Source organism: Bombina bombina, chromosome 6, assembly GCF_027579735.1.
Source record: "Bombina bombina isolate aBomBom1 chromosome 6, aBomBom1.pri, whole genome shotgun sequence".
In the NCBI taxonomy this organism is placed as follows: Eukaryota; Metazoa; Chordata; class Amphibia; order Anura; family Bombinatoridae; genus Bombina; species Bombina bombina.
Window position 1 is genome coordinate 600,741,371 of NC_069504.1, and position 26,516 is coordinate 600,767,886.

General features: G+C 39.5%; 1 protein-coding gene across 1 annotated transcript in view; it reads right to left on the bottom strand.

Annotated features, from left to right (window-relative positions):
• Positions 1 to 26,516, bottom strand: part of LRRK1 (leucine rich repeat kinase 1) — a 395,700-nt gene that overhangs the window by 59,682 nt on the left and 309,502 nt on the right. The window contains exons 22-26 of the mRNA XM_053717594.1: positions 23,763 to 23,926; positions 22,987 to 23,126; positions 20,064 to 20,310; positions 9,371 to 9,537; positions 8,786 to 8,983 (exon numbers count right to left, since the gene is read on the bottom strand). Of these exons, the coding sequence (XP_053573569.1) occupies positions 8,786 to 8,983; positions 9,371 to 9,537; positions 20,064 to 20,310; positions 22,987 to 23,126; positions 23,763 to 23,926 (916 nt within the window). The remainder of the gene's footprint in view (positions 1 to 8,785; positions 8,984 to 9,370; positions 9,538 to 20,063; positions 20,311 to 22,986; positions 23,127 to 23,762; positions 23,927 to 26,516) is intronic.

Sequence of the window (26,516 nt, forward strand, 5' to 3'; positions counted from 1 at the left end):
ATCTCTAGTCTCTGTGTGTGTGTAACTAACACCTGCACAAGCTGTTTATAGATCTCTAGTCTCTGTGTGTGTGTAACTAACACCTGCACACGCTGTTTATAGATCTCTAGTCTCTGTGTGTGTGTAACTAACACCTGCACAAGCTGTTTATAGATCTCTAGTCTCTGTGTGTGTAACTAACACCTGCACAAGCTGTTTATAGATCTCTAGTCTCTGTGTGTGTGTAACTAACACCTGCACAAGCTGTTTATAGATCTCTAGTCTCTGTGTGTGTGTGTAACTAACACCTGCACAAGCTGTTTATAGATCTCTAGTCTCTGTGTGTGTGTAACTAACACCTGCACAAGCTGTTTATAGATCTCTAGTCTCTGTGTGTGTGTAACTAACACCTGCACAAGCTGTTTATAGATCTCTAGTCTCTGTGTGTGTGTGTAACTAACACCTGCACAAGCTGTTTATAGATCTCTAGTCTCTGTGTGTGTGTAACTAACACCTGCACAAGCTGTTTATAGATCTCTAGTCTCTGTGTGTGTGTAACTAACACCTGCACAAGCTGTTTATAGATCTCTAGTCTCTGTGTGTGTGTAACTAACACCTGCACAAGCTGTTTATAGATCTCTAGTCTCTGTGTGTGTGTGTGTGTGTGTAACTAACACCTGCACAAGCTGTTTATAGATCTCTAGTCTCTGTGTGTGTGTAACTAACACCTGCACAAGCTGTTTATAGATCTCTAGTCTCTGTGTGTGTGTGTAACTAACACCTGCACAAGCTGTTTATAGATCTCTAGTATCTGTGTGTGTGTAACTAACACCTGCACAAGCTGTTTATAGATCTCTAGTCTCTGTGTGTGTGTAACAAACACCAGCACACGCTGTTTATAGATCTCTAGTCTCTGTGTGTGTGTGTAACTAACACCTGCACAAGCTGTTTATAGATCTCTAGTCTCTGTGTGTGTGTGTAACTAACACCTGCACAAGCTGTTTATAGATCTCTAGTCTCTGTGTGTGTGTAACTAACACCTGCACAAGCTGTTTATAGATCTCTAGTCTCTGTGTGTGTGTAACTAACACCTGCACAAGCTGTTTATAGATCTCTAGTATCTGTGTGTGTGTGTAACTAACACCTGCACAAGCTGTTTATAGATCTCTAGTCTCTGTGTGTGTGTGTAACTAACACCTGCACAAGCTGTTTATAGATCTCTAGTCTCTGTGTGTGTGTGTAACTAACACCTGCACAAGCTGTTTATAGATCTCTAGTCTCTGTGTGTGTGTGTAACTAACACCTGCACAAGCTGTTTATAGATCTCTAGTCTGTGTGTGTGTAACTAACACCTACACAAGCTGTTTATAGATCTCTAGTCTCTGTGTGTGTGTGTAACTAACACCTGCACAAGCTGTTTATAGATCTCTAGTCTCTGTGTGTGTGTAACTAACACCTGCACAAGCTGTTTATAGATCTCTAGTCTCTGTGTGTGTGTAACTAACACCTGCACAAGCTGTTTATAGATCTCTAGTCTGTGTGTGTGTAACTAACACCTGCACAAGCTGTTTATAGATCTCTAGTATCTGTGTGTGTGTGTAACTAACACCTGCACATGCTGTTTATAGATCTCTAGTCTCTGTGTGTGTGTGTAACTAACACCTGCTAAGCTTTTATAGATCTCTAGGTCTCTGTGTGTGTGTGTAACTAACACCTGCACAAGCTGTTTATAGATCTCTAGTCTCTGTGTGTGTGTAACTAACACCTGCACAAGCTGTTTATAGATCTCTAGTCTCTGTGAGTGTGTTAACTAACGACCTGCACAAGCTGTTTATAGATCTCTAGTCTCTGTGTGTGTGTAACTAACACCTGCACAAGCTGTTTATAGATCTCTAGTCTCTCTGTGTGTGTAACTAACACCTGCACAAGCTGTTTATAGATCTCTAGTCTCTGTGTGTGTGTGTAACTAACACCTGCACAAGCTGTTTATAGATCTCTAGTCTCTGTGTGTGTGTAACTAACAACCTGCACAAGCTGTTTATAGATCTCTAGTCTCTGTGTGTGTGTAACTAACACCTGCACAAGCTGTTTATAGATCTCTAGTCTCTGTGTGTGTGTGTAACTAACACCTGCACAAGCTGTTTATAGATCTCTAGTCTCTGTGTGTGTTGTAACTAACACCTGCACAAGCTGTTTATAGATCTCTAGTCTCTGTGTGTGGTGTAACTAACACCTGCACAAGCTGTTTATAGATCTCTAGTCTCTGTGTGTGTGTGTAACTAACACCTGCACAAGCTGTTTATAGATCTCTAGTCTCTGTGTGTGTGTATAAATAACAACAGCACAAGCTGTTTATATATCTCTAGTCTCTGTGTGTGTGTAACTAACACCTGCACAAGCTGTTTATAGATCTCTAGTCTCTGTGTGTGTGTGTAACTAACACCTGCACAAGCTGTTTATAGATCTCTAGTCTCTGTGTGTGTGTGTAACTAACACCTGCACAAGCTGTTTATAGATCTCTAGTCTCTGTGTGTGTGTAACTAACACCTGCACAAGCTGTTTATAGATCTCTAGTCTCTGTGTGTGTGTAACTAACACCTGCACAAGCTGTTTATAGATCTCTAGTCTCTGTGTGTGTGTAACTAACACCTGCACAAGCTATTTATAGATCTCTAGTCTCTGTGTGTGTGTAACTAACACCTGCACAAGCTGTTTATAGATCTCTAGTCTGTGTGTGTGTGTAACTAACACCTGCACAAGCTGTTTATAGATCTCTAGTCTCTGTGTGTGTGTAACTAACACCTGCACAAGCTGTTTATAGATCTCTAGTCTCTGTGTGTGTGTAACTAACACCTGCACAAGCTGTTTATAGATCTCTAGTCTCTGTGTGTGTGTAACTAACACCTGCACAAGCTGTTTATAGATCTCTAGTCTCTGTGTGTGTGTAACTAACACCTGCACAAGCTGTTTATAGATCTCTAGTCTCTGTGTGTGTGTAACTAACACCTGCACAAGCTGTTTATAGATCTCTAGTCTCTCTGTGTGTGTGTAACTAACACCTGCACAAGCTGTTTATAGATCTCTAGTCTCTGTGTGTGTGTAACTAACACCTGCACAAGCTGTTTATAGATCTCTAGTCTCTGTGTGTGTGTGTAACTAACACCTGCACAAGCTGTTTATAGATCTCTAGTCTCTGTGTGTGTGTAACTAACACCTGCACAAGCTGTTTATAGATCTCTAGTCTCTGTGTTGTGTGTAACTAACAACCTGCACAAGCTGTTTATAGATCTCTAGTCTCTGTGTGGTGTGTAACTAACACCTGCACAAGCTGTTTATAGATCTCTAGTCTCTGTGTGTGTGTAACTAACACCTGCACAAGCTGTTTATAGATCTCTAGTCTCTGTGTGGTGTGTAACTAACACCTGCACAAGCTGTTTATAGATCTCTAGTCTCTGTGTGTGTGTAACTAACACCTGCACAAGCTGTTTATAGATCTCTAGTCTCTGTGTGTGTGTAACTAACACCTGCACAAGCTGTTTTATAGATCTCTAGTCTCTGTGTGTGTGTAACTAACACCTGCACAAAGCTGTTTATAGATCTCTAGTCTCTGTGTGTGTGTAACTAACACCTGCACAAGCTGTTTATAGATCTCTAGTCTCTGTGTGTGTGTGTAACTAACACCTGCACAAGCTGTTTATAGATCTCTAGTCTCTGTGTGTGTGTAACTAACACCTGCACAAGCTGTTTATAGATCTCTAGTCTCTGTGTGTGTGTAACTAACACCTGCACAAGCTGTTTATAGATCTCTAGTCTCTGTGTGTGTGTGTAACTAACACCTGCACAAGCTGTTTATAGATCTCTAGTCTCTGTGTGTGTGTAACTAACACCTGCACAAGCTGTTTATAGATCTCTAGTCTCTGTGTGTGTGTAACTAACACCTGCACAAGCTGTTTATAGATCTCTAGTCTCTGTGTGTGTGTGTAACTAACACCTGCACAAGCTGTTTATAGATCTCTAGTCTCTGTGTGTGTGTGTAACTAACACCTGCACAAGCTGTTTATAGATCTCTAGTCTCTGTGTGTGTGTAACTAACACCTGCACAAGCTGTTTATAGATCTCTAGTCTCTGTGTGTGTGTGTAACTAACACCTGCACAAGCTGTTTATAGATCTCTAGTCTCTGTGTGTGTGTGTAACTAACACCTGCACAAGCTGTTTATAGATCTCTAGTCTCTGTGTGTGTGTAACTAACACCTGACACAAGCTGTTTATAGATCTCTAGTCTCTGTGTGTGTGTGTAACTAACACCTGCACAAGCTGTTTATAGATCTCTAGTCTCTGTGTGTGTGTAACTAACACCTGCACAAGCTGTTTATAGATCTCTAGTCTCTGTGTGTGTGTAACTAACACCTGCACAAGCTGTTTATAGATCTCTAGTCTCTGTGTGTGTGTGTAACTAACACCTGCACAAGCTGTTTATAGATCTCTAGTCTCTGTGTGTGTGTGTAACTAACACCTGCACAAGCTGTTTATAGATCTCTAGTCTCTGTGTGTGTGTAACTAACACCTGCACAAGCTGTTTATAGATCTCTAGTCTCTGTGTGTGTGTAACTAACACCTGCACAAGCTGTTTATAGATCTCTAGTCTCTGTGTGTGTGTGTAACTAACACCTGCACAAGCTGTTTATAGATCTCTAGTCTCTGTGTGTGTGTAACTAACACCTGCACAAGCTGTTTATAGATCTCTAGTCTCTGTGTGTGTGGTAACTAACACCTGCACAAGCTGTTTATAGATCTCTAGTCTCTGTGTGTGTGTAACTAACACCTGCACAAGCTGTTTATAGATCTCTAGTCTCTGTGTGTGGTGTAACTAACACCTGCACAAGCTGTTTATAGATCTCTAGTCTCTGTGTGTGTGTAACTAACACCTGCACAAGCTGTTTATAGATCTCTAGTCTCTGTGTGTGTGTAACTAACACCTGCACAAGCTGTTTATAGATCTCTAGTCTCTGTGGTGTGTGTAACTAACACCTGCACAAGCTGTTTATAGATCTCTAGTCTCTGTGTGTGTGTAACTAACACCTGCACAAGCTGTTTATAGATCTCTAGTCTCTGTGTGTGTGTAACTAACACCTGCACAAGCTGTTTATAGATCTCTAGTCTCTGTGTGTGTGTGTAACTAACACCTGCACAAGCTGTTTATAGATCTCTAGTCTCTGTGTGTGTGTGTAACTAACACCTGCACAAGCTGTTTATAGATCTCTAGTCTCTGTGTGTGTGTAACTAACACCTGCACAAGCTGTTTATAGATCTCTAGTCTCTGTGTGTGTGTGTAACTAACACCTGCACAAGCTGTTTATAGATCTCTAGTCTCTGTGTGTGTGTGTAACTAACACCTGCACAAGCTGTTTATAGATCTCTAGTCTCTGTGTGTGTGTAACTAACACCTGCACAAGCTGTTTATAGATCTCTAGTCTCTGTGTGTGTGTAACTAACACCTGCACACGCTGTTTATAGATCTCTAGTCTCTGTGTGTGTGTAACTAACACCTGCACAAGCTGTTTATAGATCTCTAGTCTCTGTGTGTGTGTAACTAACACCTGCACAAGCTGTTTATAGATCTCTAGTCTCTGTGTGTGTGTAACTAACACCTGCACAAGCTGTTTATAGATCTCTAGTCTCTGTGTGTGTGTAACTAACACCTGCACAAGCTGTTTATAGATCTCTAGTCCTCTGTGTGTGTGTAACTAACACCTGCACAAGCTGTTTATAGATCTCTAGTCTCTGTGTGTGTGTAACTAACACCTGCACAAGCTGTTTATAGATCTCTAGTCTCTGTGTGTGTGTAACTAACACCTGCACAAGCTGTTTATAGATCTCTAGTCTCTGTGTTGTGTGTAACTAACACCTGCACAAGCTGTTTATAGATCTCTAGTCTCTGTGTGTGTGTAACTAACACCTGCACAAGCTGTTTATAGATCTCTAGTCTCTGTGTGTGTGTAACTAACACCTGCACAAGCTGTTTATAGATCTCTAGTCTCTGTGTGTGTGTAACTAACACCTGCACAAGCTGTTTATAGATCTCTAGTCTCTGTGTGTGGTGTAACTAACACCTGCACAAGCTGTTTATAGATCTCTAGTCTCTGTGTGTGTGTAACTAACACCTGCACAAGCTGTTTATAGATCTCTAGTCTCTGTGTGTGTGTAACTAACACCTGCACAAGCTGTTTATAGATCTCTAGTCTCTGTGTGTGTGTAACTAACACCTGCACAAGCTGTTTATAGATCTCTAGTCTCTGTGTGTGTGTGTAACTAACACCTGCACAAGCTGTTTATAGATCTCTAGTCTCTGTGTGTGTGTGTAACTAACACCTGCACAAGCTGTTTATAGATCTCTAGTCTCTCTGTGTGTGTGTAACTAACACCTGCACAAGCTGTTTATAGATCTCTAGTATCTGTGTGTGTGTAACTAACACCTGCACAAGCTGTTTATAGATCTCTAGTATCTGTGTGTGTGTAACTAACACCTGCACAAGCTATTTATAGATCTCTAGTCTCTGTGTGTGTGTAACTAACACCTGCACAAGCTGTTTATAGATCTCTAGTCTCTGTGTGTGTGTAACTAACACCTGCACAAGCTGTTTATAGATCTCTAGTCTCTGTGTGTGTGTAACTAACACCTGCACAAGCTGTTTATAGATCTCTAGTCTCTGTGTGTGTGTAACTAACACCTGCACAAGCTGTTTATAGATCTCTAGTCTCTGTGTGTGTGTAACTAACACCTGCACAAGCTGTTTATAGATCTCTAGTCTCTGTGTGTGTGTAACTAACACCTGCACAAGCTGTTTATAGATCTCTAGTCTCTGTGTGTGTGTAACTAACACCTGCACAAGCTGTTTATAGATCTCTAGTCTCTCTGTGTGTGTAACTAACACCTGCACAAGCTGTTTATAGATCTCTAGTCTCTCTGTGTGTGTGTAACTAACACCTGCACAAGCTGTTTATAGATCTCTAGTCTCTGTGTGTGTGTAACTAACACCTGCACAAGCTGTTTATAGATCTCTAGTCTCTGTGTGTGTGTGTAACTAACACCTGCACAAGCTGTTTATAGATCTCTAGTCTCTGTGTGTGTGTAACTAACACCTGCACAAGCTGTTTATAGATCTCTAGTCTCTGTGTGTGTGTGTAACTAACACCTGCACAAGCTGTTTATAGATCTCTAGTCTCTGTGTGTGTGTGTAACTAACACCTGCACAAGCTGTTTATAGATCTCTAGTCTCTGTGTGTGTGTGTAACTAACACCTGCACAAGCTGTTTATAGATCTCTAGTCTCTGTGTGTGTGTGTAACTAACACCTGCACAAGCTGTTTATAGATCTCTAGTCTCTGTGTGTGTGTGTGTAACTAACACCTGCACACGCTGTTTATAGATCTCTAGTATCTGTGTGTGTGTAACTAACACCTGCACAAGCTGTTTATAGATCTCTAGTCTCTGTGTGTGTGTAACTAACACCTGCACAAGCTGTTTATAGATCTCTAGTCTCTGTGTGTGTGTGTAACTAACACCTGCACAAGCTGTTTATAGATCTCTAGTCTCTGTGTGTGTGTGTAACTAACACCTGCACAAGCTGTTTATAGATCTCTAGTCTCTGTGTGTGTGTAACTAACACCTGCACAAGCTGTTTATAGATCTCTAGTCTCTGTGTGTGTGTAACTAACACCAGCACAAGCTGTTTATAGATCTCTAGTCTCTGTGTGTGTGTAACTAACACCTGCACAAGCTGTTTATAGATCTCTAGTCTCTGTGTGTGTGTAACTAACACCTGCACAAGCTGTTTATAGATCTCTAGTCTCTGTGTGTGTGTGTAACTAACACCTGCACAAGCTGTTTATAGATCTCTAGTCTCTCTGTGTGTGTGTAACTAACACCTGCACAAGCTGTTTATAGATCTCTAGTCTCTGTGTGTGTGTAACTAACACCTGCACAAGCTGTTTATAGATCTCTAGTCTCTGTGTGTGTGTGTAACTAACACCTGCACAAGCTGTTTATAGATCTCTAGTCTCTGTGTGTGTGTAACTAACACCTGCACAAGCTGTTTATAGATCTCTAGTCTCTGTGTGTGTGTAACTAACACCTGCACAAGCTGTTTATAGATCTCTAGTCTCTGTGTGTGTGTAACTAACACCTGCACAAGCTGTTTATAGATCTCTAGTCTCTGTGTGTGTGTAACTAACACCTGCACAAGCTGTTTATAGATCTCTAGTCTCTGTGTGTGTGTGTAACTAACACCTGTACAAGCTGTTTATAGATCTCTAGTCTATGTGTGTGTGTAACTAACACCTGCACAAGCTGTTTATAGATCTCTAGTCTCTGTGTGTGTGTAACTAACACCTGTACAAGCTGTTTATAGATCTCTAGTCTCTGTGTGTGTGTAACTAACACCTGCACAAGCTGTTTATAGATCTCTAGTCTCTGATTTATTATAGTATCAGAACTGCACTGTAATAAAAACTATTATGCTAAACTGCATTATTATAAAGTAACCAAATAAAACAGAGACTAAGGTTTGATACCTAACGCAGCGTTGTGATTTTCAGATTTTCTGACAAATGATGAGCTCCTCTTTACAAGGAATCACACGTCTAGTACAGAGTAAAAATATACAGCCTGTCATTATGTAACGCTTGCAATAATAAACCAATAACTTAATACTGGATCACTATAGGAGAGGCTGGAATTATCTGCAGATGATGGACAAGAGTGAAACTGAATGGATCTGTGCAGAAGGCAGATACAAAGAGGAGTTACCTCTGCTGTTTTCAGCCAAGACCGTATTGAGACTCCCTAGAGGTGCCAGCTCCAGGGCAAAGCAGAGTGGGTGGATATTGATCCCGATCAGAGAAACAATGCAGGGGTGCTGCAGGGAGTGGAGCATACTGGCCTCCTGCCGAAACTCAGAGAAATTGCGCATGGCATCCATCGCTTGTAGGTGCTTAAACATTGTGTCTGTGGGAGGAGATACTGGCACGTGAGCACAGCATAAAATCAACAACATATTTACATTTGCCAAATAGGTTGTTCTGGCTGTTACTCAAACACTGTAACACAGTGACTTTGTATATTAGTCCTACAGCACATGGGTACTATTTGACTACAAGTTAATACAAGCAAAATATAGCAAAAATTATAAAAAAACAGACATTTTCCTTGTTTCATTTTAAAATATAGATCTAAATATGATGTATATTTCCTGGCTATATTTTTATTAACAGAGGAGTGCAACAAAACCTGTATAACGTTACACAGGATGAAATAGGCCACTAACTCAAAGAGCTTACAATCTAATCAGATGGCAAACTGATGGTCACACTGTGTAGGAATTGTATGACTTACCTACGGCAACATCCTGAGCATTCTTATACTTCTTAATCTGGAACATCTTTATTGCTACTGGCTTATGTTTGTATACAGCTCTATAAATAACAGTGCCACTGCCACCCTGCCCAAGTATGTTGGTATTCTCCTCAGAGTATTCTAGGTCACCAATGTCAAGGACCAGCCTGTGAGATGGAAGAACAGACGGTCAAACAGCAAGAACAAAGATAAGGTAAATATACAGCAGCACCATCGTTCCTAATATAAGATATACAAGATAGGAACGCCGTCTTCACAGGAAGAATGGCTTAAGTGCGGCGTAGAGATGTATTATGTAAACATGAGTAACATTATTTAAGTTACAAACAGTGTCTGGCAGTATGTCTGACCATACCCAGATAGAGATTATGGTTATCAATTGTAATCAATAAAATGCAAGAGTACGTGCTTAGGAAGCTTAAAGGGACATGAAACCCACATTTTTTCTTTCGTGATTTAGAAAGAGCATACAATTTTAAACAACTTTCTAATTTACTTCTATTATCTAATTTGCTTCATTCTCTTTAGATGCTTTGCTGAAAATCATATCTAGATATGCTCAGTAGCTGCTGATTGGTAGATGCACATAGATGCCTCGTGTGATTGGCTGACACATATGCATTGTTATTTCTTCAACAAAGGATATCTTAAGAATAAAGCAAATTAGATAATAGAAGTCAATTGGAATGTTATTTAAAATTGTATTCTCTATCTGAATCATGAAATAATTTTTTGGGGTTAAGTGTCCCTTTAATACAATATAACAAAAAGTGTAGAGAGAGGTTACACTGTGTTAAAGTCGTGTACAGTGTCCTGAGGATAAATAAGTGGTTTGTGAAATAGAAAGTGACTAATCTTATAGTCAAAACATAATAGCTACTTGTGTATCAAAAAGTAACTTGTATCAAAAAGAAAGACGAAAGAGGAAACCTTATAGCTACTTTTGTATAGAGGAGTGGCAATGTAAAAATTGCAACACTGTCTGTTGCAGATTGCTACATACGCTAACAAACATTCAGTGTTAAAGTGAATGTAAATTTTGATGCTAAAGTGCCCGGTTTTTAAAAATTTGATTAAAAACAGGGGCACTTTAATTCATCAAAATTTACATTTCACTCCTGTTGTGAAAAAAAAACCTTTTAAACTTGACAGCAGCTCCAGCTTCCTCCGGTCGTCGCAAGCCATTTCTGATGTCAGAAATGATGGATAGGTCATCCTCCAATCACAGCTTCCCCCACGGGGGAATCAGTGTCTGATTCAACGCCGTGGTTGGAGGAAGCCGGATGCCTCATTTTAGACCCAGGAAGAGGCTTTGCAACGGGTGGAGGAAGCTGGAGATGCTGTCAAGATTAAAAGGTAAGGTTTTTTTTTTCACAGCACAAGTGAAATGTGAATTTTGATGAATTAAAGTGCCCCTGTTTTTAATCAAATTTTTAAAAACCGGGCACTTTAGCATCAAATTTTACATTCACTTTAAAGAGAGTAGTGAAACATATGTGCTGTAGTGAAAAAAAAGGAGTGAAATTACGTGGGGTGTGAAGATTTCAATCTTTGCAATCCTTGCAGATTCAAGATGGAAGTACAATAAAATATGGTGATTTACTAATAACCTTTTATTTGATGAAATATAAAATGAAATTTTATGTATCTTATATAAACATTTTATACATGGTAAAACGTATTAGAACATAATATCTGCCAGGCACTGTATGTAACTTAAATAATGTTACACTTGTTTACATAATACATCTCTATGCCGCACTTGGAGACATGATACACTCATTTTTTCTTTGCATAAATGTTTTGTAGATGATCTATTTATATAGCCCATAAAGTTTTTTGTTTTTTTTAAATGTATAGTTTTGCTTATTTTTAAATGACATTGCTCTGATTTTCAGACTCCTAACCAAGCCCCACAGTTTTATGAGAATACAGTCAGCTACCTACTCCAGCTTGCTCCTGTTTGCGTAAAGGGTCTTTTCCTACACAAACTACAAAATTCCCATCTATGCATCAAAACAAAATCAAATTCCACACTGACCGCAGTCCACTCTTTTAAATACTTGGGTATGTTGTTAGATCCCAATCTATCTTTTGGCCTCCATATAGAAAAACTGGCATCTAAACTTTATCCAAAAATAGGTGCCCTGTACAGAAACAAATCCTGCCTCAGCCCTACTGTAAAGGAAAACATTGTACAGCAAATGCTAATGCCAATCGTGGATTATGGGGATGTAGTATATGCACCTGCACCGCAAACTCACCTTAATAAACTTAATACACTGTATAACTCGTTCTGCCGCTTTGTGCTACAATGTAACTACAGGACCCACCATTGTGACATGCTAAAAGAACTAAACTGGCTGTCGCTGGAATCCAGACACACCCTCTATCTTTCCTGCCTTGTGTTTAAAAGCTTTTCTGGGAAGCTCCCACCCTACCTGAGCAGAATGCTCTCCCCGGCTATTCCCACCTCCTATAACCTCCGATCCAGTACCAGCACATTATTTAGCTTGCCTCAATACAAAAAGAAAGCAACTCGATCCTCCTTTTCCTACAGAGCGCCAGTGTTATGGAATTACCTCCCGCACACTTTCAAACCTTCCCCAAGCCTAATATCCTTTAAGAGATCCCTCTATACATATCTCAAAACAGAATGCACCTGTCATGGTTGATTATATAGTTCCTACCTGTTCTATGTTAAATTTTTGTGCATATATTGTGTATTATTATTGTTTTTGTATCTTATTGTACCCATTGTATCAATGTAATGTTTTGTGTACCCAGGACATACTTGAAAACGAGAAAAATCTCAATGTATCTTTCCTGGTAAAATATTTTATAAATAAATATGCAAATTAAGGGGGATGGTCTTATTTGCCACTTGCAGTGGGCTTTCCAACTACCTTCTCAACAGAGCCAAACTGACAGCTTCTAAGTAAGTTTTTAAACAGTTTTATACTGGATTGTTATATCAGTATCTGTGCATCTTATTCTTTATAGTAGTGTCTATTACATGCAGTTATATGAAAATGAGTGTATACTGTCCATTTAAGCCATTCTTCCTGTGAAGACAGCGCTCCTATCTCGTATATCTATATCTCATATTAGGAACAATTGTGTTGGGCTATCGTTTACCTCCAGTGAGCTTGTGCAGTATTGTCACGAGGCGCAGAACACTATAACTTTTTGTCTAAATATACAGCACCATATACACAAAAAGTGATCATGTACAAAGAAGCCTGTTTTAGATAGGATTGACCATTTAAATAAAGTATTAATCCATATTAACTAAACCAAACTCTCTTCTCATGTCTATAAGATTATTAATCTGGTGAGATGAGTTTAATAAAACTTGCACAGTTTTAAAGTTATGTTTATTCACCATGGTGATCATACAATGCTTTTGGGCAGGGCTGGCAAACCCTTTTGAGAGTGTGTGCCCAAATTGGTGATAATCTTCTAAAACAATGTTACTCTTTTTTTTTAAAATTAAAGAGCCGCAAAGAAACATTAAAGTAAATTTGTACTATAAATACATAAAATATTTCAGCAACTAAAGTGTAATTACTGAAACATAGAATGGATTCATAATTTTTTTATTTTTTTTTATTAAACCTTACAATTACAGCCAGTGAAACTGCACACGGACAGAATGTCAGCAAATTTGTTTTGTGCAACCTAAGGCACAGACACTATAGGTTTGTCATCCCTGCCCTAGGGAGACATACATTTCCCTGGGAAACACTTTTTTTTTTAGTAGCTAGACATGATAACAAGAAATGCAAACAGAAGAAAACAGAAATTAATACTTTCATTTTAACCCTTCACACTCTGACGATCTGCTCACATCCAAAGACAAGAACAACTAATATATTCCATTAAGAGAAGATTCCAAATTCCAGTTGTTAATTTCCTTTCAAATTGTCTTATCCATCCTGTGGACTGTAAACTCCTTGAGATTTTTTATTTTTATATAAAACGCTTAGCTATGCATAATAAAGCAACTTTGTAATATCGTTTCAGAATTTATTTTGCCCCCTTTTCATGTAATTTAATTCTTAAAAAAAATTATGTAATAAAAATGAGAAGTGCCTGAAAGGGTTAAAGTGTATGGATTTATTTGAAAAATAGTGTGTATAACAATTATTCAAAAAAGTTTATCCCAAAAGACGTCCCACTAGAGTCTAAAAATACCAGATCCTCAAAAAGTATAGATCCAATGTGCCTATAGCGCAAAAAAGAAATAAAATAAAAATGATATATATATAGTCTATAAATGAGTAGATTCAAAAATAAAAATGATAAAACTGTAACCCAAAAGAACGGTGTGGCGTAAACTGAAAGGAATAGTGAAATAACGGAACATCTATAATCTGATTGCCCCAAAGTATTAAAAACTGATCACCAGATAGTGTATTATAGGAGTGACCGTCTATGTGTATGGGCCCAAAACGTATCCTTTTTCAAGACAGAGTTAACTTTTGGGCAGATGATACACTACCTGGTGAGCAGTATTTGATTTTAGTTGTAGGACTATAACATAAATTATGTTTACCTGATAATTTCCTTTCCATCTGTATGAGGAGAGTCCACGGCTTCATTCCTTGGGAATACAGAACCTGGCCACCAGGAGGAGGCAAAGACACCCAGCCAAAGGCTTAAAAACCTCCCCAGTCATTCTGCCGAGGGAACAAGGAACAGAAGGAGAAATATCAGGGTATAAATGGTAACAGAAGAACATAAAATTATGGTCCGCCCAACTGAGAAAACGCGCGGGGGTCGTAGAGCCTCCTCATATAGATGGAAAGGAAATTATAAGGTAAGCATAATTTATGTTTTCCACCCTAATATGAAGAGAGTCCACAGCTTCATTCCTTACTTGTGAGAAACATATACCCAAGCTGTAGAGGACATTAATGAAAACAGGAGGGTAAATGACCTATTCTGAGGGCACCACCGCCTGCAAAACCTTTCTCCCAAAAACTGCTTCAGCCAAAGCAAAAACGTTAAATTTGTAAAACTTTGAAAAAGTATGTAAGGAGGACCAGGTAGCTGCCCTACAAATCTTCTCCATAGAGGCCTCATTCTTGAAGGCCCAAGATGAAGCCACAGCTCTAGTTGAATGAGCCGTAATCCTTTGAGGAGGTTTATGTCCCGCTGTTTCATATGCTAAGCGAATAATACTCCTCAACCAAAAAGATAGGTAAGTGGAAGAAGCCTTCTGCCCTCTGCGCTTCCCAGAATAGACAACAAACAATGCCAAAGTCTGTCTAAAACCCTACGTGGCCTGAAGATAGAATTTAAAAGCTCAAACCACATCCAGATTATGAAGTAATCATTCCTTCGAAGAAGGAGGATTAGGACACAAGGAAGGAACCACAATCTCCTGATTGATGTTGCGATCAGACACAACCTTAGGGAGAAAACCCAACCCAGCGAGAAGAACAGCCTTGTCAGCAAGAAAAAATAGTTAAGGAGGCTCACATTGCAAGGCCGCCATCTCAGAGACTCTGCGTACCGAAGCAATAGCCAGTAGAAAAAGAACATTCCAAGACAGTAACTTAATGTCAACTAAATGCATGGGCTCAAACGGAGCCCTCTGCAAAGGCTTGATTCTAGACAGAGCCTAAACAAAAGACTGTATACCAGGAAGCTCAGCGAGCCTCTTGTGTAATAACAGATAGAGCCTAAATCTGTCCCTTTAAGGAACTAGCGGCAAATCCCTTCTCCAAACCATCTTGGAGAAAGACTCCTGAACACCCTGACCTTATGCCAGGGGAATCCCGCTCTTCACACCATAATAAGTAGGTCCTCCACACCTTATGATAGATGCAACAAGTGACCGGCTTTCTAGCTTGAATGAGAGTATCAATCACTCTCTCAGAAAAACCTCTCTTGGCTAGGACTAGGCATTCAATCTCCACGCAGTCAGCCTCAGAGAATCCAGATTTTGATGAACAAAAGGACCCTGTTCCAGCAGATCCCTACGATAAGGTAACCTTCATGGAGGAAATGACGACATCCCCACAAGGTCCGCAAACCACATCCTTTAGAGGCCACGATGGAGCAATTAGAATAGTCGAAGCTTGCTCCTGCTTGATGCGGGCCACTACCCGAGGTAGCATTGGTAACAGTGGAAAAATGTAAACTAGTTTGAACCCCCAGGGCACGGCTAAGGCATCTATCAGTTCTGCCTCAGGATCCCTGGACCTCGAACCGTATCTGGGTAGCTTCTGGACGCCATGAGATCTATCTCTGGTGTCCCCCATCTGTTGCAAATATCCGCAAACACCTTGGGATGGCGAGACCATTCCCCCGGATGAAACGATTGTCTGCTGAGAAAGTCCGCTTCCCAGTTGTCCACACCCAGAATGTGGATCGCTGACAGCAAGCAGCTGCGGGCCTCCACCCATTCCAGAATCCGAGAAACCTCCTTCATGGCTAGGGAGCTTCTCGTTCCCCCCTGATGGTTGATGTAAGCCACCGAGGTAATGTTGTCTGATTGGAATCTGATACACTGGGACGAACCCAGAAGAGGCAAAGCCTTCAGAGCGTTGAAGAGCGCTCAAAGTTCCAAAATGTCGATCGGGAGAAGAGATTCCTCTCGAGTCCACCAACCCAGTGCCATCCTGGCACCCCAAACAGCTGCTCATCCTGATAGACTTGCGTCTGTAGTCACAATTGACAAGGATGGTTTAAGAAGGATGTCCCCTGAGACAGGCTATCTGGACAGAGTAACCAAGAGAGCGATTCTCTCGACCGATTGTCCAGAGAAATCTGTTGGGAAAGATCCGAGTGATCGCCGTTCCATTGCCTCAGCATGCACAACTGAAGAGGTCTGAGATAGAACCTGGCAAATGGAATGACATCTATGCTGGAGTCTGGACACCATGAGGCCAATTACCTCTATACACCTGGCCACAGATGGTCTCAAGGAGGTCTGGAGGACAAGACAGTTGGAAGTAATTTTGCAACGTGTCTGGTCTGTAAGAAATATCTTCATGTATATGGAATCTATTATCGTGCTCAGGAATTCCACTCTGGTACTGGGAACCAAAGAACTTTTTCCTAACTTTATCTTCCATCCATGAGATTGAAGAAGAAGTAGCATAGCTCTTGAATGGTCTTCTGCCAGCCGCCAGGACCAGGATGTCATCCAAGTATGGAGCTACTGCAATACCTCTGGATCTCACCACCGCAAGCAGAGCCCCCAGAACCTTCGTAAAGACTCTTGGGGCAGTAGCCAGAACAAATGGGAAAGCCACAAACTGGAAGTATTGGTCCAGAAAGGCAAATCTTAAGAACTTGAAGTGATCCTTGTGTATTGGCACATGACGGTAAGCATCCTTTAAGTCTATCGTAGTCATGAACTGAGTAGTATCCCAAACCTCTTTCTGCTAGAGGTACTGGCACAATCACTCCTAGGGAGGAGAGATCCCTCACACACCCTAGAAAAGCATCTTGCTTTTCTGGTTTTGAAGACAGGTTTGATAAGAGGAATCTGCCCCTGGGTAGATGAGATTTGAAACCTATCCTGTAACCCTGAGCGATGACCTCCAGAACCCAAGGGTCTTGCACGTTTCCTAGCCAAGCCTCCACAAAGAGAGATAGTCTGCCCCAAACATGATCCAATGACGGATCGGGGGCCGCCCCTTCATGATGATTTAGTCTTGGCAGGCTTCTCGTTCTGCTTGGATTTATTCCAAGATTGAGATGGTTTCCAAGTTCCCTTGGACTGATCCTGCTTCGCAGAGAGCTGCTGGCGTTGGGATTTATACGAACGAAAGGGACGAAAATTAGGACCCTGCCCTTTAGGTTTGTTCTTCTTATCCTATGGTAAAAAGGCACCCTTGCCCCCAGTGACCGTGGATATGATAAGAGTTCAGTCCTGGACCAAAAAGAACCTTCAACTTAAATGGAAGGGAAAGCAATCTAGATTTTGAAGTCATGTCAGCCGACCAAGACTTCAGTCACAGAGCCCTATGGGCCAGAACAGAAAAGCCTGATGTCTTGGCATTCAAGCGAATAATCTGCATGGTAGCATCGCAAATAAATTAATTAGCTACCCTCAATGCCTTAATTCTTTCCTGGATCTCATCGAGGGGAGTTTCCACCTTGATCATCTCCGATAGAGAGTCACGCCAATAGGTAGCGGATCCAGCCACCGCAGCTGCAGGTTGAAAAAAAAAAAAACCCAGTGTGCTGAAACATCTTTCTCAACAGATTTCCTAACTTGTTATCCATGGGCTCCTTAAATGATGAACTATCCTCAAGCGGGATAGTGGTGTGCTTAGCAAGCACTGTAGGGACAGACCCTCTTACAACTCTAATTGGGCGTCAGGAACCGGAAACAATTTCTTAAAAAGAAGAAGGGGAAAAAGAGGATCCGAGTCTTTCCCATTCATTCTTAATAATATTTGCCATCTTAACGGGAACCGGGAAAGTTTGTGGCACCACCCTGTCCTCATAAACGTTATCAAGCTTAGGAATAAAAGGTTCCTCAGGTAACTTTGGTTCCGGAACCTCTAACGTAGCCAACACTTCCTTTAACAAAAAGTGTAAGTGCTCTATCCTAAATCTAAAGTCAGGTTCCTCCGCAGCTGGAGGCTTAGAGGCAGCCGATTCCGACCCAGAAAGAGCCTCCTCTGAAGTATCAGAGGCATCTTCATCAGCAGATAATCTAGTGTCAGATAAATCCAGCAAGTTGGTAGATGACCCCTGGGAAGGATAGCAGTATTTAACCTTTCGCTTGCGCTTAGCAGGGCGAGGTAAAGCAATAAAGGCCGCAGACACTGCCGTTTGCAACTGTTCAGAAAAGTCTGGGGGTAGTCGTGCAATGGGGAGCTGCATGTGTAATTGGAGATGATTGCAGGGAACGCACCTCGTGGGACGGAGTCCCCTCAGAGGTGGAAGGCTCAGTTGTACTAAACATCTTAGTCTTTTTAGATATAAGTACTTTATCAAGGCATGTGGAACATAGTTGAACAGGCGGAGGTGGTGAGTGCCTCGGCCATTGGGTGTATAAAGTAAATTGCACCTTTATACCCCCAATGGCCGAGGCACTCATCACCTCCTATGACCTAGGCCCCACAGAGAAACCGCTTCTTCTAGTGTAAACCGCACGGTCAGGAAAGAGGAAGTTAATGAGGCCACTCCTGGTCACATGAAGTGCCATGCAGGACCCCCCCTGCTGCAGGAAGAAAAGCGGGCCAAACTGACAGGCTCCACAGTTTATCCAAAACGAAAGTAAAACCTGAATTTTCCCACATCTTCCAGAGCCTCATCTCACACATGTCACAGCATAAAACATAATAAAGCAAATCATGTATAAAACCCCCCTGTTCAATAATCCCCCTCCGGAGATATTAACCCTTGATTCCCTATATATAAAGGAGTCACACTGTGATCATATGATATAAAATTAAACTATCTTACCGGAATCATCGCCGTGGAACAGACACACAGCCTCTCAAGTTTGACAGTCTTGTAGCATTGCACCTGACATGGACTTGAGTGATAGAAGCAGGAAGTGAAACTCGTCAACACTGATTGCTTAGTTGTTAATACAAGTCTTGAAAGTTTCAGAGAAAGACTCTCCCTGCATCTCCAGACCCTAACATTCGTCAATGCTCTCACTGAGAGGCTGACAAGACTACTTAAAACTCCAGTCCCATAGCGAAGAGTACTACCCTCCATAAGAGACTACTCCGAATCTTCCGACACTTCTCTGCCATCCTCCTGTGATGAAAGGCAAAGAATGACTGGGGGATGAGGGGAGTGGGGGAGGTACTTAAGCCTTTGGCTGGGGTGTATTTGCCTCCTCCTGGTGGCCAGGTTCTGTATTCCCACAAGTAAGGAATGAAGTCGTGGACTCTCCTCATATTAAGATGGAAATATATATATATATGTTTTTAAGGGTGTTTTTGCACTATAGGTACATTCAATCTATATTTTTTGAGGATCTGTGGTATTTTTGGACACTTGTACTTCTTTTGGGATAAACTTTTTTTGTTTATTTGTCATACACACTATTTTTCATACGGATCTATATTTATTTATTTAAAAAAAAAAATAATATTACAAATTATCTGTATACTGTCACATTCATTCAGTAATAAACTTGTACACTGTATAATTATATATTTCATACTGTTACACCTTAGCCCTTTCTGGCGCTTCTGATTTTTATTACACTGTATCCTTTCTGTAAGAATTATTAGGACATTGCTCTATTCAGATAGCACGTGTAACACATTCTCTAAGCACTGGGTATTTAGTATTTGTTCAAAACTAAAAACCGAGAAATTTATATTTCTCAGAACTTGAAATGCACCCTGCTGACTTTTCAAGGCGAACCCTGCTACATAGCATTCCCTAATTGTATTTATTAGTTAACAATTACAAAACCATGCATTTTATACAAACTTATGAAAGTGGCTAACCTTCCTGACTGCAGATTAAAGCCCAGATTGGCTCCTCCAAATAAGAGAAATGATGGATGGAGTTTGGCTATTGAACAACTATTGCAATAAAAGGTTGTTAATTTGTTTTAGAAATGTTTAGAATTGGCTAATAAGTCATTCTATAACACACTAAATAAAATGTCTTGTAGTTAACGTCCCTTTAAACAAAGTGTGTTGATTACTTCAAAGTGATTGCTTGAACTAACCTTGAAGGCAAATCAGTCATGAAAATCTCTGGCACCAGTTCCTGTAGAGGCACAGGGCTCTCCGGGTGATTGGGACACTGGACAAAGTCTTTGGTCACTGCTGCCAGAACACAGTCTTCCATATTAAAGTAATAAGGCTGCATGTCATTCTGCTCACCCTCCTCTTCCCGTGTTACTTGTGCACACGCATGACACGGAACATACTGCTCCATCAGTAGTGTACCGTCACTCTCTGTGGCTGTTAGCGCTGAAAGAGGATTGTCTGCATTAGAGAATCCTGACAGTGGTAATGTCTGCTTTTCCCCTTAAGAGTATTTACAATTATTTTAATTAATAATATTGTTAAATATTAAAACAAGCATGAACATAGTTTTAAATTGCAAAAAATACCTCTGAAATGTAAAGAAATCTTTACACTTTTATACAAAATGTGACTTTTTTGCAACATAGCAGATTTAATCTGTTGTGGGACAACAGTCATCAGAAACGTTGACAAACTAACTATGGTTCAGACCTTTTCTGACTAGCAGGCTGGCTCCCTCTTGCTATAACTCACTTGTGAGGAGGACTTTATACAATTGCTGACAACGAATGCAAATTTTCAAGAAAAATGTAAAAGATCCAGAAAGCAGAAATTTCAGAATTAGCTTTTCAAAAAGTGTGTCTAGGATTTCAAGAAGCATTACACGCAGGGCTGACAGTAAGTGAAACATTGCAGTACTGTATCGGAGAGTAGGATGATGTATGTGATGTGTGTGCATGTGTAGAGGTCATGTGATCATGCAAATACAAGCCTGGTGCAGTACAGCCTGTGGTTATGCTGTAAGTGTATATCATAAAACCCTGGATCACATACAGTGAGCTTTCAGTTAAAGGGGCAGAATACACCAATTTTCATATAACTGCATGTAATAGACACTACTATAAAAAATAGTATGCACAGATACTGATATAAAAATCCAGTATAAAACCCTCCTTAGAAGCTCCCAATTTAACACTGTTAATGAGATAAGCCTGGGACACGCACTGAAAGGGGCTGACAGCAGAACCTCCCCCCTCCCCTGCATATGAAAAAAAACCCATTAATCAAACAGAAGCAGTCTGAGGTCTGTAGACATCAGTATACATCTAAAACGTTGGGGCTTAGTTAGGAAAATCAGCACATTATTTAAAAAAAAGCAAAACTATACATTTTTACAAAAACACCCAGATGGGCTATATAAATGGATAATCTACAAAACATTTATACAAAGAAAAATCTAAACGTATAATGTCCATTTAAATTAAATTATTATTTGAACTAAATGTATATTGTAGCTGTAAACCTAAACATTAAATGATTCTTACCAAAATTCCCATATTTTGACTTATTTCCCAACCATAAAGACTGGTCCGTAAAGAGGGAACCAGAAACCCCCAAACCCTTAAACCTAATCAGGTGTGTATAAGACTGGTTATTAAAACATACACTCATTAGAGGTTTTGGTTAAGTCTGATTTAAAGGGCCACTAAACCCAAAATCTTTCTTTCATGATTCAGATAGAGAATAGAAATTTAAACAACATTACAATTTACTTCCATTATTTATTTTGCTTCATTTTTTAAATATCCTTAGTTGAAGAAAAAGCAATGTACATGGTGAGCCAATCACACGAGGCTTCTATGTGCAGCTACCAATCAGCAGCTAGTGAGCATATCTAGATATGATTTCATCAAAGAATATCAAGAGAATAAAACAAATTAGATAATATAAGTAAGTTAGAAAGATGTTTAAAATTGCATTCTCTTTCTAAATCATAAAAGAAAAAATGTGGGTGGCATGTCCCTTTAATTTCTGGTTATAGTGCATGTGTTGTGAAACTGTGTGCAAGGGATTGTAAATATGTGTAAGTGTATGCACAGGGTTTATAAAATGTATAACTGCAGTGTAAACTAAGGTTAATGAATACATAACTGAGTAAATATGCATAAGTCTATGAATGGGTGTGTAAATGTGTATACAGAAGTGTAACTGTAGATAAATATACCCACCTGTGAGTGATTGTGTATACGTGTATGCATGGGTGTGTAAACTAATTGTGTGCACATAGGTACATGGGTATGCATATTCATGGATGTGGGTTTTGAGCAACTACAGCTTATACATATCCTTAGAATCACTCTATAACTTTAGGTGGATAATTTATATTATTGTAAAACACAGATTTTTTTTCTCATAACAGCGTATTATGTATTTCTACACAGTTTTTAACTTGACTTGTATTTTACATTAAAATGCACTATTACCAGCTTCTGCACTGTCCTGTTCTTATTTTTGGTTATTAAATTCATTTTAAAATAGATTACAGAGCACTGTCATTTAGTACACTAACTAGATATTTGATGGGTGTGAGAATGTTTATGCATTTTTATACGTGTGTATAAAAATGTATAAGTTTATAACGGTATGTAATTGCATGCATGTGTTTGCAAGTGTATATCTAAGAGTATATATATATATGTATGTATGTATGTAAGTATATTATATATCCATGTGTGTGTGTGTATAAATATGCAGGTTTTCACACCAGTGACTACATATAACTCCACATGTGAACAAATATTTGCCCTGAATGTATGTCTGATGTGGAAAAGCAGATCTCATATAGTGGGTAAATAAATCTTTTTTCAGAGCTTTGTATTATACTGGCACTGTTTGTACAGTACTAAAAAATATATCCATGGAAGAAATGATTAGTGATTACTATCAGAATCCTGCATGAGTATTTTTATTATGAGCTTTATTTTTAATGCACCAGCATGTTCTGCAGATCTGTACAGAGGGTATAATAATAAACAAAGAGAAGACAGAGAGAGATAAGCAGACAGATTGAAGGATTAGTTTCATTCTAATAGCACTTGATATCATATGCCTCATTGTTACCTGGAAACCACTGGTCTATCAGGGAGTTCACATGGTCCGTGATAAAGGCCATAGCAGAAAAATCTCTCACTTCTGACTGGCAGATGATCTTTATTCCACCGCTTTTCTTTTTCTTCCAGTTGACATCTGATGACTCCACACTAGAAGGTATAGCAGAGATGTCATTTCATGAACTAACAATAAATCGGCAGCGGAGATAGAAGAGATGATCACCCCAGAAACTTGCACTTATTAAAGACAATAGAATTGTCCTTCATTCCTTGATGTAACCAACACGTTAATATTACTCTACATATAAACACAGCAGCCTCATGTTCAGGCAACCTGGGCTTTTGTAACTAACTACTCCATTGGATTAGACATTTTATAAGTCAGTAAGTAGGATGTGTCATTAGAACAGCGTCTCGCAGGACTCAGAAATTTAATATTTCATATTATGTGTTGCACATATTATGTAAATAAATTGATATATTTGATTTAAGAGAAAATTTGCAGGCAAAGTATTACTGAAAACCTGGGAGCAAAAATACTGTACACAAAATGGAAGGTGATAAAATAGAAATAAATGGAGTGTAATAAGATTTTTTTCATAAATTTGTCTACAGACATTGGTTCACTTTGTTTTCATTGCAAATAATCAGAACTACTTGGAAAACCAGGCAAATGTGTTAGTAATTGGTATTTTGTGATTTTAACTCATTTTGCCACATTCAAGGCGTCCATATTAAATACCACAGAGAGAGAAAAAAACAGTGCACAAGATGGCTGTCTCTTACCTTAAGTAGCCTCCATCAAATGTGACTAGTAGCCCCTCCTGCCAGTATATAGTCTGATTCCTCTTCACTCTGAAGGTGCTGCATCGATTCCTCTGGTATCCAGTGAAACTGTACACCACAGACTTTCTGTTCCTTGGCTTCATATTCTTTTTGTTTTCAAACAGCTATCAAGCGAAGACAGAAAATAATGCAGTAAACATTACAAACCAGCCCTGAAAAAGGGATTTCTATTTGTGCAATAACAGTGCTGTAATTAAAAATACTAATGGTTCACTTTCTTAAAAGTACATTCAGACAAAAGAATAGCATATTGTGTTGATTTCCAGGTCTATTTGCATCATGCAGAGCATTCTGCTAAACAGTTCTGAAAGATATCATTAAACATCTTTTCTCAGGATTTTCTGAGTTATGTGTGTATGTATGTGAAATGTGCTGGGTGCAGAGAAGTATTTTATTTAATAGTGCTTATAGTTCTTAGTTCACAATATACTTATTTCATATCTCTTTATTAGCATAACGGAGACATCATTGTGTCCCAGGCACAACAAATAAATCTGAGGTGCCAGGTGAATTTCAAAAAATATATTAAGGCCGTTCCATAGCAAATAAAAACATCTTGAAAACCACTATTAATAAAAGCATTTAGCATCTTATTGGAAGTCAGTGGTGTATAAATCATGCATTTTCTCTGGCTATTTGTAGTAAATTCATTTAAAATGCCTGTGTTAGCTTGGACAATGTCTGCTTGCAGTCTATAAGGTTATTATCTATTCTAACAAGCTTGTGCCTCACAGTCAGTCTCTCCTTCTAGAATTCCACACCTCAGAAATGCTTTCTCCCTCTACCTCACTGAATCCCATAATATCAAAGTGCTCAACACACCTGAATTTTCAGCAGCCTTTGCTGCTACTGTACATGTGAGCATATTAAGTAACCTCTTTATTGTAGCCAGATCTATTAAAGGGCCCTTTAATAGAGGTAGAGGGAGAAAGCATTTCTGAGGTGTGGAATTCTAGAAGGAGAGACTGACTGTGAGGCACAAGCTTGTTAGAATAGATTATAACCTTATAGACTGCAAGCAGACATTGTCCAAGCTAACACAGGCATTTTAAATGAATTTACTACAAATAGCCAGAGAAAATGCATGATTTATACACCACTGACTTCCAATAAGATGCTAAATGCTTTTATTAATAGTGGTTTTCAAGATGTTTTTATTTGCTATGGAACGGCCTTAATATATTTTTTGAAATTCACCTGGCACCTCAGATTTATTTGTTGTGCCTGGGACACAATGATGTCTCCGTTATGCTAATAAAGAGATATGAAATAAGTATATTGTGAACTAAGAACTATAAGCACTATTAAATAAAATACTTCTCTGCACCCAGCACATTTCACATACATACACACATAACTCAGAAAATCCTGAGAAAAGATGTTTAATGATATCTTTCAGAACTGTTTAGCAGAATGCTCTGCATGATGCAAATAAACCTGGAAATCCTTGTCATTCTAACATTTTTTCTGCAGTCTATCAATATATATCAGCAGAGTTTGAGTTATATTAGAACAGATCAACCACACGTTTGCTGCAATTTGTCTTTCAATGGTCAAACTCCACCCACCTATTTCCTTGTTTGGAGGAGGCAATCCAGACTCACGTCTAGTAAAGACCGGGCTTGCCACTGTCATTGTGTTAACAAAATATCCACTGTTTGGCTTAAGCAGATAAACTGCAAATTACAATACCACAACTGTCTAATAGTAACAGATTTTAAACATAGGGGGTGCTTAGATGCAACAAATAATAATAGTACAAAAGAATAGAAAGGAAAATTTGAACAACAATTATCAATCACTGCCTCACCAGTGGAGAATATCCAATAGACTATACTCTCCATTACAAAACACAACAACAATAAGTCCATAGAGATGAATTATCCAGGCTGCTCTTTTCAATGTCCCACTTCCATAAAGTCAGATCAGAAGAAATCTATAGAAACAATAAAAGGCGCCTTCTTGTGTATACCAGTATGTTGTATAATAAGCCAATATCACCTCCCCAGCTCACAGGGAACTCACAAACCTAGCAGCACCCAACTGTGCAGTAAGGAACAGGCTGAGGTATTCCAGCGCCTCAGCTCACTGACCAGAACATACTGATACAAACAAGAAGGTGCCTTTTCTTTTTTCTACACATTTCTCTTGATCTGACTTTACGGAGAGATATGTGGCAAATAGGGTTGCCACCTCAGCCATGTTTTCCTGGACACTTATGAGTTATACATGCTGCAGGGTGTGCAGGGAGGAACATGTATTGTGTTTCTGGACAGCACTATTCCTATTCCTCCCTGCACACCCTGCAGCATGTATAACTTATAAGTGTTCTGTATTTTAAGGAACGGGTGGCAACCCTAGTGGCAAAGCTAGTCTTGCGATCCTGCCATGTGCATGTTCCCTTTTTTCAAAAACTGGAAACGGACAATTTTCAGACACAAAAATTGCAGGAAAAAGATGCAAAAGAAAAGAAAAAGAAATTAAGCATAGTAAAACAAAATTTATGCTCACCTGATAAATTTATTTCTTCGAGTTGTGGCGAGTCCACGGGTTCATCTTAAATACTGTTGGGAATACCACTCCTCGCCAGCAGGAGGAGGCAAAGAGCACCACAGTAAAAACTGTTAAGTATCACTTCCCTACCCATAACCCCCAGTCATTCGACCGAAAGTAAATGGAGAAAGGAAAGTGACA